The sequence below is a fragment of the Phaethon aethereus genome, assembly GCF_964289735.1.
Source record: "Phaethon aethereus genome assembly, chromosome: 2".
Lineage (NCBI taxonomy): Eukaryota > Metazoa > Chordata > Aves > Phaethontiformes > Phaethontidae > Phaethon > Phaethon aethereus.
Genome location: NC_138582.1, coordinates 36,818,615 through 36,833,579, shown reverse-complemented (window position 1 = coordinate 36,833,579; position 14,965 = coordinate 36,818,615). Strand labels below are relative to the sequence as shown.

The window sequence follows — 14,965 nt, the reverse complement described above, 5'->3', positions numbered from 1 at the left end:
ACCTTACAGTTAGTAAAGAGAAGACAGTTAAGATATGCAGGCCTTTAACTACACATGACTGTATTGCAAAAGGGGAAACAACAGCCTGGATTGATTTCCTTAACAATTTCTCTGATTCCATAAGTGTGGAAAATACTGGCATAAGCTTTATATAAACCTATAGATTGATGTAGATGTTTTATGCAGAGCTGTAGTTCTAAAATATATATAGAAACTGACATGAAGCCAAAATAGAAAATTATTTTAAAAGTGTGAGCAAAGACTATGTCTGAATTTTGTGCCCATCATAATTTCAAATAAGGCTGAGTAGCAAATCACTTCGATAGATAACAGCAGGTTTCAGGTGGGAAGTCATCCTTACTCACTGCTTTATATCACTAAAAGTCAGTATCTGTCAATGCTAAAAAGATGATAGAATGAGAATAGTTTAAACAAAAACCTTAATATGGTTGTCAGCAAATTAGACGGAAGTGTACAGTCCTGGCTAGTAATCTGAGGTCTCAAGTGTAAACAAATTCCATTAAAACTGAATGGCAAATACAAACAGTGAGAAGCAAGAAATTTCATTTCTAATTTCCACAACATTTCGTTTTGAAATCAGTTACATCCAGCTTTCTGGTTTACGTTGAATGTTAACATCAAAATTAGTAGCGTCAGAATGAATCTGTACATCAGATGTGTTGATTTCCCCCATTATGTCCATTCAACAGCCTACACTAAAACTTCTCAGACCTAAACAATTGGTGTCTGATTTTTCATTACTCCTGCTTGTTTAGCTCCACCATGATTTGCCAGATGTTTTTAATAACTTATTTAATGTCAAGCAGCAAAAAGAAATCTCTCACCTCTGGTGAGATTCCTGTCTGCTTCAATGATATTTCGTCCGAGAAGCAAATATTGACCCAGTATTATCTTTCTTTTGCCAGTTATAAATTGTATACTTTCCATACCTTCATGTAGTTAAGGTGTTGGGATGAAAGGGTTCTACAGGGGGTGTTGGGTGCACCACGACCGCGCAGCGCGGCACCTGCTTTGCCGCGGTCCCGCATTCAGCACCGGGGTGGCGGACAGCTCCCAGGCCCGCCCTGCAGGGTCCTAGCGCCCCCCGCTCCCAGGCTGGCGTCCTTTGCGCCTGACCGTCAGCCCAGCCACTCGCTGGAGATAACCTCCCTCTTTGGCTTGGGGAGGTGGGGCTGTTTTGGGGTTGTTTGGTTGGTTTTTTGAAAATGAAAGTCCTGGTAATGAAGCCAATGTTTTGTGCGTGCAAGGAGCGCAGAACAGATCTTGCATATGGTCAGCAGACCATATGTTAAAGGGTTGGAAAGTGCAAGCTCTTTGTCAGGACTTAGGTGGAAATTTTCTAGATTCTAGTACATTCACCTAACTAACAATAACCAGCTTTCACTACCCGAAAATTAGACAGCTAGTACAAAACACAACCTAAACATAAGAAACATGCCAGCTGTGATCATCAAAAACTTTAGAAAACTTCTGAATAAGCACAGGCAGGGACTTTATTAAAGACATCTCATTCATTTTTTGCAAGTTTAGCTGACTTTTCTTACACACATGGGCAAATTGTTTCATCTAAACCCAATATTTAGGGAGGTCAAAAATCTCTGCAGACATAAAACTATTTTATAAAAAAAAGCCTTTTAACATGACTCCTGAAGGTAACTTTTTGTTTTTATCTGTAATGGGGAGTTAAATCTCTCCCATTCTTACACAGCAATAAAACTTTAGCTAGATACTTTTTATTTTCACTGTAACCTACATTACATTAAATGATTTAACTGATTAAACTAGTTACATTATAATTTCAAACAGGTACCAGCTCCACTTCTGTCAGCAACATGACGGACAAATTCATGGGCTCATCCAATTCCTAATGAAAAAATAAAGCAATTCATTTACACTGACTCTGGATCTGCCATTTCTTCCACATTACCATTTCTAGTGGGCAGCTTGCTATTTATCATGAAATAATTGATTTCCTGTCTCCAGCTGAGATAGCCTTTTACTGTTCAACAAAAAAAATGTAAGAACTCATTTGATATGGATTTAAATCTGTTAACAAGCCCAAAGTAACGCTCATTAGCTTTGGGATAAATAAACAGTATTCAGGGTTGCCTCTATTGATGCTGAACTGGATACATACACCTCTTTTCAAATTATGAAGCCTGCCTTCAGCTGTGACTGCTTAAGGTCTCTCATCTTTGCCAGTCTAACAGCGCCAAAATTATCCTCAACTTTTGCTCATAATTAATTACAGCAGGTTTCTTCAGGGCTGTGCTGAAGATTCAGCTCATAGTCACACTTGTAAACCGCTACTTTTGCCTACTGCAATTTCTCCGGTCTCCAAGATCTCTGTCACCACTTTTTGATCACAATATTTAGTAGATACATCCTGCAAATTTTAGAAATGTTATACTTAATTTTTTACTATGTAAAAAATTAATGTGCCAATAGTGTAGTGTTCCAATAGACTTTAATGTCCCCTCTGTGAGATTCATAGAGACTCAATCCACATTCTCACGGTTCTCATTTTCCCATATTATCCACTGGAAGATTGCCTTATATCAAGCCACCTCCACATTCAGCCATAATCAAATGCTCAAACCCACATTTTACTAAATCCTGATGCTGAAATTCTAGGTGGTGCAAACCCCAAGGTCATCCTTCCCTAAAGCAATAATCAAGTCATTAAGTAAATGCAGTTTGCCCACCACAAAGTGCAGGAGGGATGTATTCTATTAGTTATCCTAATAGCATAAATACAAAAAGCAGTAATTTACCTGTAACAGAATGCAGGAGAGATGTATTTTATTACTGTTAATTTAAACCAGAAGTATACCAGGCTGCACCGAAAGAACATAGGATCCTTTGAGAAGCAGATTTATCCCCTCTGAGAGTCTAGGTCTTCTAAGGCAAATATTAGTCTATGGAATGGGAAGGTCAGCACAAAAGTGGAAGAGGGATAGATATGGAAAGGCTTTGTGAAAAAAACTGGACTCCACGCAGGGCTCTCAAGAAGGAAGGATATCAGCTACACAGAAAGGCTTTATGAATGTACTTCTGAAGTGAAGGATGTGGCAAGACAGTAGTAATTTCTCAGGTCAGGTAAACCTACCAGAGCCAGTTTCAAAATACCTTGCTTAGATATAGCTGTGCTTGAAGAAATTTTGAGTGACCTAGCGGTAAAATCTCAGCTTTAACTACCTGTTACTACCCCTCCTGCTAGACTTACCATCATTATGATCATGCTGATGTTATCATCATTAGTCTCCCATGGCTACTGGAATTGGTATGCAACAAACTACTACCTCCCTTGAGTCTCCTCAGACGCAGAGCTGAAGGACATCACATTACAAAAGCAAAGGCAGTCCCTTTGACTACCTGCCCTCAGCTTCACTGCTGCACATGTTGGCTCCCAGTCTGGGTGATCTTGACAGGACAGGACATATGCCACTTAAGAAATTACTGCTTAGGTAGAGTCACCACTGAACTTCATGGAAACATGAATAAAACATCTAGAAGTACTTGAATTCACTATCTTAGTGAATTAGGGCCTGTCAAGCTGAACTGAAGACAGAGCAGTGGCTGCTTATCTACCGATGAATTCATAGCCACTTCTCCTATCTAAAGTTATTATAGGGAGTGTCTGTGGAGCTAGTCATGAAATCTTTAGTGAAAACCTCCTAAATGAGCATTTCTAGACTAAGCTTTTAAGGTGACAGTCATCCCAGTGCAAAGAGACAAAAGGAAAAGACTGTGCATCACTTAGGCACCAGAGAAATACAACACAAAGAGCTTAACCTCCAAATATGGAAGTTAATGTCAGGCTTAATGAATATCCCTGAAGTATCAATGAAGAACATTCTAATTGAGTCCTTAAAAATAGTAATAATAATGATCTAGGAAAAAGTAGAAATGAAAGGTCAGAAGTCTAAATAATGTCATCAGGGAAGGAGATCAAGAGCAGCAGAGAGAAGCTGTTCAGTGATTACACATGCTGTCAGAGCCATTATCAGATGTGTTCCTGAAAGGGCAACTGTGATAGAGCTGTAAGCGGAACTAAATTTATGTTATTCTGTGAAATTATTCCCCTCTCCTCCATCTTATTTTTCAAAAATTGAACACACTATTCTACATGGAGCTGCTAGACCTGTGCCAGGAGTCTGCAATCAGAGGTTATTCTAGAGAGGTAAAAAGAGATGAAAGGTGTACTCTGAAAGGATAGATGTGCATAAGCAGTGGCAATTTTCCACTTGTAATGATGGTTTGCAGGTCCTGTAAGATAACTACAAAGGACATCTGTTTTGAGACTTTATGACAGAATGATATAAACATCTTTCTTACTAGATCATGAAATTCTGTCTTCACTCTTGCAAGTACTGACTCAGCTCTAATACTAACAGAGCCGAGGCCAGAGTACCTGATGTGACTGGAGGCTGTCTTATTTAGTTCTCAGTAATAGTTTTAGGATAATTTTAAATTGGTACGTAGGTCTAATCTTAGTAACTGGGAATGATTTTTTCCATTACTTAAGACAATGAGTATTTGCAAACTTATAAAATACATCTATTCTTACATAATTTTCAGTGTTGCAGAACTATTAAGATTCTCTTAGAATTGGGATTCTTAAGGCTTGACATAATAGAGTTTGTCACTATTTGTCTCCTTTTTCATGTCTCCTGGCCAAGGACTTCATGTTAATAAAGAGCATTAGCCAGTAAAGGCCATAGCCCACTATCAGTAGCAAAATGTCTTGCCTCTTTGTTGAACTTTTTCAGGCTGGCCTGTTGAAACCTCAGATTCAAAGAAATAGACTTCTAAGTCTGCCAGACAGTTTGTGATGTGAGCTGTGACACACTGGTACATATTCTGAGTGCAGAATTGCCAGCAGGCAGGTGTGAACTGAGTACAGCCCTCTCTGTAGAGCAGCACAATGTAGAATTGTGGGCCAGAAGCAAGAGGTGAGTCTTGTAACTGGGAAGTCCCAGGGACACAATGAAGGGAGACAACGAAGAGAGCAGGGACAGAGATGCTGTCTTATGACCTTGTTCTGCAGTGTCTAGCAAGGAACAGCAGTGGCAGTTGCTGAAAGCAGTGCCGTGGTGCTATACCGATAAGTGCTATTATTATCTGGTAAAATATCCTTGCACTTATCCAGTTTGCACAAACATGAAAATGTGGTTCTCCTTTGCATTGCTGAAGGAAAGTATAATGGCCCCTTTCCCCTAAGTATCTACAGACTGATGTCCTGACTGTTCTTGAAATTCCTCATGTGATAATCCTTAGAGTTGGAAAGCAGCTCAATTTTTAGTGTTGTCTTTGCTGCTCCAATGAGCATCTCATTTAGATAGTCCCAGATGTCAAGAACAGGACACACACAGACTTGGGCCAATGTACAAGACAGTACTCCTACTGAGAAAAACTTTTTGTTCCATTCAGTTGCAAACTCAGTATCACAGTCTGAAGACTGTTAACAGCAAAAGATGCTGCTGATTTAAACTGTTTTCCATAAACTTCCCATCAAGCCTACAAATATGTCTTCCACTTTCATGGGCTTACTCCCTCAGAGAAATGAAAATCTCCATGATCTGACCTACTCCTTCTGCCAGTGTGGCTGTGAGTTGGTGGATTGTCTGGGCGCAAGCTGGGAGCTCTGTGCTACAGGTTAAGGACACTTTTATGCAAGGTACAGCATGACCTGGTGGCTACAGGAAGCTCACAGGTTTCTCTGAAGAAACTAGACCAACTCCAGCTATCTATCTGCCCAAAGCTAGATCTAGACACCTCTTTCCTGAGGGCAGATGTTTCTGAGAATATGTAGCTAAGTACCCAAGAAACTTGCTGAACAATGACTCTTTTTTCTTAGCCTTTTTTCTAAAGTCAGAGCTAAAGATACTGCCAGAGCACTTTATTTGAAGATAACATCATGCCTTTAAATGCAGAAAGAGAAGAATATGTAACAGTCTGATACATTTCAGTGCCTACGGAGGCTAGAGATTTGAAAAGTAATGAGGCTATATTGCTATCTGTTATTTAAATCATCTAGGTCCTACCCTAGATCTCCCCCTGGAACAAAAACTAAGGAAACAACATTGATAGTAAAGTTTTACCTGAGTACAGATTGAAACCTATATTAATCAAATATACTGCACTGGCTGTTGGATATGCCTCAACTGAATTTTCCCTGAGCAGCTATACTTTAGTGTGAACCTAATGTACACTTTTCCTCTGCTTTGTATAACAATAACACCAGCATGTCAGTTATGTCAGGAGCCTTTTCACAATAGCCGTTGTTGCAGAACTGAAGCCTGTTCCATTACACCTTTCTTCTCTGCCTCAGTTTGTACGTTCACTCTATGCAGAAATCCTCACAGTGCTGGCAATAATGAGTAATGAGATGAATGCACAGGAAAAAAAAGCCAGGTTTTAGTGGCAATTAAATACTGGGAAACCACTACATTTTCAGCTCGCTACCAGTTCTTGCCCCCACAAAAATCAGAAACAACAGTATCTGGAGCAGCCTGCTAAGACGGCGTCGTTAACTAAAGGAATGTTTTACTATTCATTGCATCAAGCAGCAGATACAAATGTCTCACATCCAGCCTATAAGAAAGGAATTTAAATATGCCCATTCTTTTAGAAGAATTTTGCAATTTGTAAGGAAATATTTTTAAATTTTAGTAATAGTTGGATTTTTATGTTTTTGTAGAACCATAGCTAAATGACATAAACTGCCAGAATATCTCATTTAAACAGAATACTGTTTATATTCTGAAATGCAGATTAAATATAGTTTGTCAAGAATTATATAGCTAAACTGTGGTCATAGACTGATCACCTGGAGTACACAAAATTTTCCAGGCATTTCAATCCAGAATACAGTTCCAGAAACATGCCCAGAACACAAGAAGTTTTGTTGGTAAATATTCAGTTAGTGGAGATTTTATTTACTCTTCTGTATCAGCATAGCTAGCTGAGCAGATTGCTACAGGTCTTTCTTCTAAACTCAGTGCTTCTGTTAATATAAGCTATTGTAATATAAGATCACATCTGGTCTGTAAGAATTTACCAACATAATACTATCTGCAAAGTGTTCGTTATGTAGACTCAGAATAGGGAGTCTTTTCTTCTTTTTCTCATAGTTGCTGTTGCTCTTCCTAGTGATCCCCTGCCATTCTTTGCCTAATGAGTTGTAAAATCTAATCAATTGCAACAATTAAAACATACTGTGTGTGGAATGATGCACAACTTTAATTACACAACAAAGTCCCAGACAAACAAAACCTTGAGATTCTTACATCGGAAGAAACCAAAATACTCCCTTTTGCTTTAAATTTTTTTTCACCAAGAACAGATTCGTGCTTATAGATGATCTGTATAAAACACTACAAATTCCAGGCCTGCTATTCTGTAGATTTTGTTCAAACTGCTGGCAGAGTTCAGGCTTGCATGTTACCAGCATATGAATGAATGGCTGGAACAAACAGATGGATGGTTGTTGTCAATAAAACACCCTGTGTGGCAACTCTGATCAGAAAAGTTCTGTATTCAAGGGCTACAAAATGCACAGTTTCAGCACTGTCACACGGTGTATGAAGGGGTGCTATACATTGACTCACCTCTTTTCTAGGATCTTTTGTATGCTGGTGAACACTTAGGCATAAAATAAATTCCCTATGACAGACTGAAATGCTAGCGTTTCCTAATTAAAACCAGTTTGATGACAATCAGGCAGATAGGTTCTCATGATTTTATTTTTTAAGAACAATGCATGTCAAGTAATTGTGTCCTTGTATTGTACAGCTTTCTCCTGTGCTGTTATTTGTATAGTGATGCCGGTCCCAATGAGGAAGCAATCAGTCTGACAGAAACTGCAAGCTCAACAATTCAGATCTGTGGCATGTTTATTTGTTCTTTGAATTGTGAAAGTATAATTATGTTACTGAGTATGTTGGAGAACTCGAGCACACATTAGCTATTTCACAGTAATTTCAGTGAAGTGGAGAACCTAGTATACTTTATTTAAGCTTCAGACTTTTTCACAGTGAAATTCGATCCAGGGAACTTTCACAGTTTGAAAGGTAGCTATTGCTCTCCAATAGTGTTGCCTTTTGTCTGCTTCTGTCCTCGCTACAGGACCTCACAAATTTCATTGTTCAGCCCTGCCTAGGTATATAGTGCTATTACTTTTATGCTTTACTAAGATTGGCTTCTTTTGTTGTTGTTTGAAAGGGACGTATAGCCCTTCTAAATAGGATACATTAATCAGAGTATGTTTTCTGAATGGGCTGTATGAAGGATGAAGATAGGTTGTCCACAACTCACTTGGCAGGTGAAATAAATGGATCTTATTCCTCCAATAAATATGGCTTAAAAAAAGAAAGGCAAAAGCAGCACTGGTAGGGAGAGATACAAATTCGTTTGTAATACTTCAATATATGAAAGGTACTACCTGTTCTGTACTATTATTAGCTGAAAAAAGGCCAAAGATGGCACATAAGTATAAGATGATGCCAAATACGGACCCTCACACCACGAGCAATTTCAGTTTGTGCTTAGAGAGCTGAATTTGGGCTTAGTAACCCCTAGCTGAAACAGGCTTACTGCTACTTTTCTCAACGTTAGAGTGAGGTGGCCTTTCCATCTCTGGAGCTGCTATCACCACTGTGACCAGTCTCTCCCCATATACTCCTCACACCTACATTCTGCTTCGCTGCTTTTCACTCTTCTTGGGTATTACGGCAATTTTGTCAGGCTTAGTGTGTCCTTGGAAGTACACCAAACATCACCAAATGAATTTAACAGTATCACTTCTGAGAAATGAGATCCAATGCTTTTATGAATAAGCTTAAACTGAGCTTTAAAGCAGAAAATAATTTATTTTAGTATTTCTAATAGAAACTTGGATTTACTTAGGACTTCTAACCAAACCAATATATTTTTTCCAATTAAGGTGTTACAATAATTTTTGCATCAGTTTAACACTTTGCATGCTCTCTCGAAGCTGCCCATATTCCTTTGGGTATAAATAACTAAACTCTGCAGTAAAACCATTAGGTTCTCTGATAGATTCATTTCTTTTCTCATAATATTGGTTCTGTAAATGAGAATGACCAGCTATTCCAGGCAAAATGGAAGGCTGTGAGGTGTGGAGGTGCCTGAACTTTATCAAAATAAATGACACAACATCTCAGGAAACCTGTCTCCTGAGACAGAAATTGAAACATTATTTCTAGGAAGCATTCGTCTACTTACATATTTTAATCATGATGAGAAACTGGGTTCACCTTCACACTACTACTTATTTTTTAACATCTTGCTCTCAACCTAATTCAGGGCCAACGCCTTCGATTCTTGTAGCACCTGAAATTTGTCTAGACATGACAAGTCGGTAGGACTAGTCTCCTGAACAATGCTTCTTGTTTATTTTTCTTCACTTTTACTTCAGACTCATAAGTTTATGCATGGCTAGGAATGTGTGCACTATGTAGTACTAAACTGACAGCTTACACACAGTGATTCCCTATCACTTCTCTGCACTGTGTGAAGTTTTACATAATTACACTTAATGCAGAAAATTAATAATGTTCTGCACATAAGCAGGAGCTTTATATCCTTCACTTGGTAACTTGCAATAATAAATATCACCTCCTATTGTAATTTAAAAACGGTAAGACAAGTCACGTCTTGCTTTCTGGAATGAATTGCCTTACTGCAGGCAGTAAAACCATCAGGTTTTGACTGTCTAAGATGATTCTAATGTTTTCTCTCTGTACAAAAATCAAAACATTGAAACAAAATAATGAATGCAGCAGCCAAAGCAGCTTCCACCACTCTGAGTTTATTTGACACATGCACATTTGAAAGGATTTAAGCAAGCCTTGACAAATATACTTGTTTCAGTCTAACCAAAACATTGTTTATTTTGTTTTACAGATTTTGGCCATTGTGTCCATTCTGTTCATCGTACTGTCCACTATTGCTTTGTCTCTTAACACACTGCCAGAGCTTCAAGAAACAGATGAATTTGGGCAGCCAAATGATAACCCTCAGCTAGCACATGTTGAAGCTGTGTGTATTGCTTGGTTTACCATGGAGTATCTTTTGCGTTTTCTGTCCTCACCAAATAAATGGAAGTTCTTCAAAGGCCCATTAAACGTCATTGACTTACTGGCTATCTTGCCGTACTATGTCACCATTTTCCTCACGGAGTCCAATAAAAGTGTCCTGCAGTTCCAAAACGTCAGGCGTGTGGTTCAGATATTTCGTATTATGAGGATCCTAAGGATTCTTAAGCTTGCCAGGCATTCAACAGGCCTTCAGTCTTTAGGTTTTACGCTCAGGCGGAGTTACAATGAATTGGGCTTGTTGATATTATTTTTAGCCATGGGAATAATGATATTTTCAAGTCTTGTATTCTTTGCTGAAAAGGATGAGGATGCTACAAAATTTACCAGTATCCCTGCATCATTCTGGTGGGCAACAATCACTATGACTACAGTAGGATATGGTGACATTTATCCTAAGACGTTATTAGGTAAAATAGTTGGAGGACTTTGCTGTATCGCTGGAGTGCTGGTCATAGCCCTGCCTATACCAATTATTGTGAACAATTTCTCAGAGTTTTATAAGGAGCAGAAAAGACAGGAGAAGGCAATTAAGAGGAGAGAAGCACTTGAGCGAGCTAAAAGAAATGGAAGTATTGTCTCCATGAACCTGAAAGATGCCTTTGCTCGCAGTATGGAAATGATAGATGTAGCAGTAGATTCAGGTAAGCCTGGAGAAGCAGCCAATCCAAAGGAGACGTCCGATGACAACCACCTGTCCCCAAGCCGGTGGAAATGGGCCAAAAGGACCATGTCTGAAACAAGCTCAAACAAGTCTTACGAGAACAAATACCAAGAAGTTAGTCAACAAGACTCCCATGAGCAATTAAACAATGCCGCAGCATCCTCCAGCCCGCAGCACCTCAGTGCCCAAAAACTGGAGATGTTGTATAATGAGATTACTAAAACTCAGTCTCAGCCTAATCTTAATGCTGGTTACCAAGACCAGTCAGCAAAGCCACCTGTGTATGAAGAAGAAATAGAAATGGAAGAAGTTACAGGTCAGAGAGATCCGTTGCCAACTGGGCCTATGGACATCATAACAGACATGAGAAGCACATCCAGTATTGACAGTTTTGCCAGTTGTGCGACTGACTTCACAGAAACGGAGAGGTCTCCCCTTTCTCTGTTTCCTGGCTCTCACTTGCAAATGAGATTTCCAGCTGATGCTGTTAACCTGGAAGACAGCCAAAGAGTAAGGAGTTCTCAGTTCATACCGTTCACGAAAGACAGAATGTTTTCTCCAACGGATGTCACCTTTGACTACAATCCAATTGACAGAGCTGTTATCAGCGATGGCAGTGGATCCCAAACTCTTTTGCATGGTCATTTGCATTTAGACACTGCCGTGGAAAGCCCCAAAAGTTCCCTGAAAGGTAGCAACCCATTAAAATCTAGGTCCCTTAAAGTTAATTTTAAAGACAACAGAGGTGGTGCTCCACAAACTCCACCAAGCACTGCAAGACCACTGCCAGTAACGGCAGGAGCAGACTTCACACAGGCCACCCCTCAGCACATCAGCACCATTCTCCTAGAAGAAAATTCACCCCAAGGTGAACGCCCTTTACTTGGTGCTGACGCATCAGCACTTTGTCAGGGACCTGTTAAAAAATCATCCCCTCTCTTTCCCAAACAAAAGATTTTCACTTTCCCTTCAAAAGAGAGGAGGAGCTTCACTGAAATAGACACTGGAGAAGAAGAAGAGTTTATGGAGTTACATGGTATAAAACATGAAAAGCAAAAGGATATCAAGACAAATTGCTGTGGGGATAAACACAGTGATGGCAACCATTTAACAGAGGAGCCACAGGTCAGCTCTTCACCCAAAAGCATGAGCCACAACTGTACCCAAGACATTTACCATGCTGTGGGTGAGGTAAATAAAGACAGTAACCAAGAAGGTCACAAAATGGAAAACCATTTATTTGCCCCAGAAATTCATTCAAGTCCAGGAGAAACTGGTTACTGTCCCACACGTGAAACTAGCATGTGACTAGTTACAAAAGCAATAAAAATACTTTTTCTTAAAACACAGTTAGTAATGCCTATGAACTAAAACATGGAAAGCCTCAAAGAAGTGCATAAAATGTTATTTTTGCATGGCATGAAGAGTTGTTTAGTTTAAATACTGTTTAATTAAAAAAAAAAAAAGACTGCTTTTTGTAACAAACTGAAAAAAACGGGGAAAAAATGACTCGAGAACAGTGAATAAAATAAAGAGAGCTCTGTTAGGAGCCAGTGTTCTGCAACATCTGACATTTTTGATCCTTTCACTTATGATTGTAGACAGATTTTGAACTCTTTTAACTTTTTTTTCTTGGTTACAATGAATTTTAGAATTTGCACATGAAAGGATGAAATGTCAATGCATGCATTCATAAAGATGTGAAACAAGGTGCTTTGAGCTTGCAAAATGCATATATTTGTAAATAGTTTGGGGTTGGGGGGAAAGCTACTGTTAACAAGGATTTATGGAAAAAGCATTTCCTGGGACACAGGTACTTCCTTCACAGCGTGCTGCCTGGAGGTTTTGTACAGACGTATGTTGCAAAATTGCAACTTCTACTTAAAGCATCTCACGTATCTTGCTTTCTGTTAAAAAGCTCATGAGTATATCTGTTAATTAAGGACTACAGTATTTTAGTTTATCTGTGCTGTAAATCATGATGGGTATTTTTATTTGCATAACTTTAGTTATTGCATTTGTCAGTTTAATTAATGATCCTTTAATTAGTGAGGAAAAGCAAAGATTTAATGACCAGAACTTGAAGCATTTGATATTTTTATAGAAAACTGACAACATTTCATAACTATGAAAAAAAATGTTCCACTTTAAAATAAAAAAAACATAGTTATTTCTGTGGCAATAAATAGTGCCAAATGGCTATATAGACATACCCAAAAGTCTCGATCTCTTAGAATCTTTTTTTAACTTGGTATTAAAAAAATACTACCCACAAATCCTTTTTTCCTTTGATTTAACAATATTTGCTACTACATGATCTTTGAGCTCTCTTTCACTTTTCTTTACATGCAGTGCCCGTACTTCAATGATGGCAATGTTGTTGAAGCTATTATGGTGTAAGGACATGAGACAAGCTTTGCAGGGGGAAGTAGTACCTTTTATCATCACACATCAGCTAGCTGGAAAAAACAGGCTTCAAGTACCTGTGACTTGCCCCAGGTCTTCCATGCCCCAAAGCTTGTCCATGTTTTCAGTTCAACCATTTGGACTGACAGATGGTATCACCTGACTCACCAACTTTGCCTCAACCCATACACCCATGGCTGTTCCAAAAGCAGAGTATAGGCTCTCCCCTATACTTAAATAAAGGGAAATGTCAATCCTGCCAAAGCGTCTGGTTTCTCTGATATTCTCCAGCTTTGTAAAAGAAAGATGCTGAACCAAAGCCTCCATTACAAAGCACCCGATAACCACTGTCTGAAAAAATCTGTTATTTTTTTATCCAACACCAATAGCTTCCTCTGCTATAATATAAAAAAGCCTAAAGATCACTTTAATTCCCTAAACCATAGAAAGTTTATTCAATTCATTAATCCTAATCATAAGCAAAAGTATGCCACTACACAGGCATGTCCTACAAAATGTTTTGGGGTTTTTTTGAAAACAGAATACAGGGGGTTTTGCTGTCCTCTGATTTTCTGCTGAAATCGGATACTCCCTTACAACAGGTTTAGAAGAGCAGCAGTCCAGCCTCGAAACCAATAGCCAGAGGGTCCAGCAGTTAAAAGACTGAGGAAGTGTTTAGAAATTCTAGCATCAGTTCCCTGCTGCTCCACCAGCTTGTTGCCAGAGACTGGGCCTCTCACTTCCCTGTGTGCAGAAGGGAGCGAATGCTTCTTCCAGGTCAGTGCTGTAACTGCAAGCTTTGCAAAGACACTGAGGCAGCAAGAAGGGAAGCCTTAAAAGCACTTTAGACCAACCAACATGTGGTTTGTAACAGCAGGCTTCTACTTCCCATAGTGGACCTAGGTTAATTTTTACTTACGTGTCATCTTCTGTCACTTAAAAGAGTAAAAGTCAGGCACCTAATGCAATTTTTGTTGCAACATTGCCCTTTGCTTGAAATGGCTGGGCTGAAGCCATGAACCTCACTCAAGCCTGGCCCATGGAAAAGAGGCAAGTTTGAAAGGCTTCAAAACCATGGATTCTGGTGGCTGAGCCAAATAATATGCACAGCACAATCCTTCAGTTTAAAAAAAAAAAGTTTTCTATACTTCCATAAGTTTTCTGATTTCTATAACAAGATAACCTTGAGGTATCTCTTCAGTAATTTGAAAAACTGGGAATATAATGTTATTTTTCCCAAACAATGTCTGGTCATTAATTCTTAAAATAAAAATGAATTTTTTTTGTCCTTAGTTGCAGTTCGTTGCAACTTGTTGCTGCATTCAGTTTTACTTATTTATATGGCATTTTGCTTAACATTTTTCAATCATGTTGTGTCTCAGTGTTCAAAAAATTAGCTCTTGAGTACTTTGTAGTCATTAATCTCTATATTTATTTTTATTTTTTTCTTCCTAGATATTTTTAGTGACTAAAACTAAATGCCAGTCAATTTTTATATGCCTAAAGTGTTGGTCTGTATTTTCTATGTGCAGTTTTATGAAATCACATGGGCCTGTTCGATCTGCCTTTACATCCTAGTGAGCAAATGAAGACCAAATTAAGTCCAAATGGGATCTGATCCCATGCTCTGGATCCACAGAAAAATCCCATTCAAAATAATGATGATGTTCTGGCAAAACTGAGGTCTGTGTTGTCTTCCTACTGTGTGCTTTTTCTCCCAGGTGACCTTTATGCTTTGGAAAAGCCCCTCAGA

The 14,965-nt window shown here is 38.8% G+C and overlaps 1 protein-coding gene across 1 annotated transcript in view; it reads left to right on the top strand.

Annotated features, from left to right (window-relative positions):
- KCNB2 (potassium voltage-gated channel subfamily B member 2) overlaps positions 1 to 12,816 on the top strand; it is a gene marked incomplete at its 5' end in the record, with an annotated part of 193,902 nt that extends 181,086 nt beyond the window's left edge. The window contains one exon of the mRNA XM_082014801.1: positions 9,952 to 12,816. Within this exon, the coding sequence (XP_081870927.1) occupies positions 9,952 to 12,114 (2,163 nt within the window). The 3' untranslated portion in view covers positions 12,115 to 12,816. The remainder of the gene's footprint in view (positions 1 to 9,951) is intronic.
- Positions 12,817 to 14,965: the final 2,149 nt, after the last annotated feature.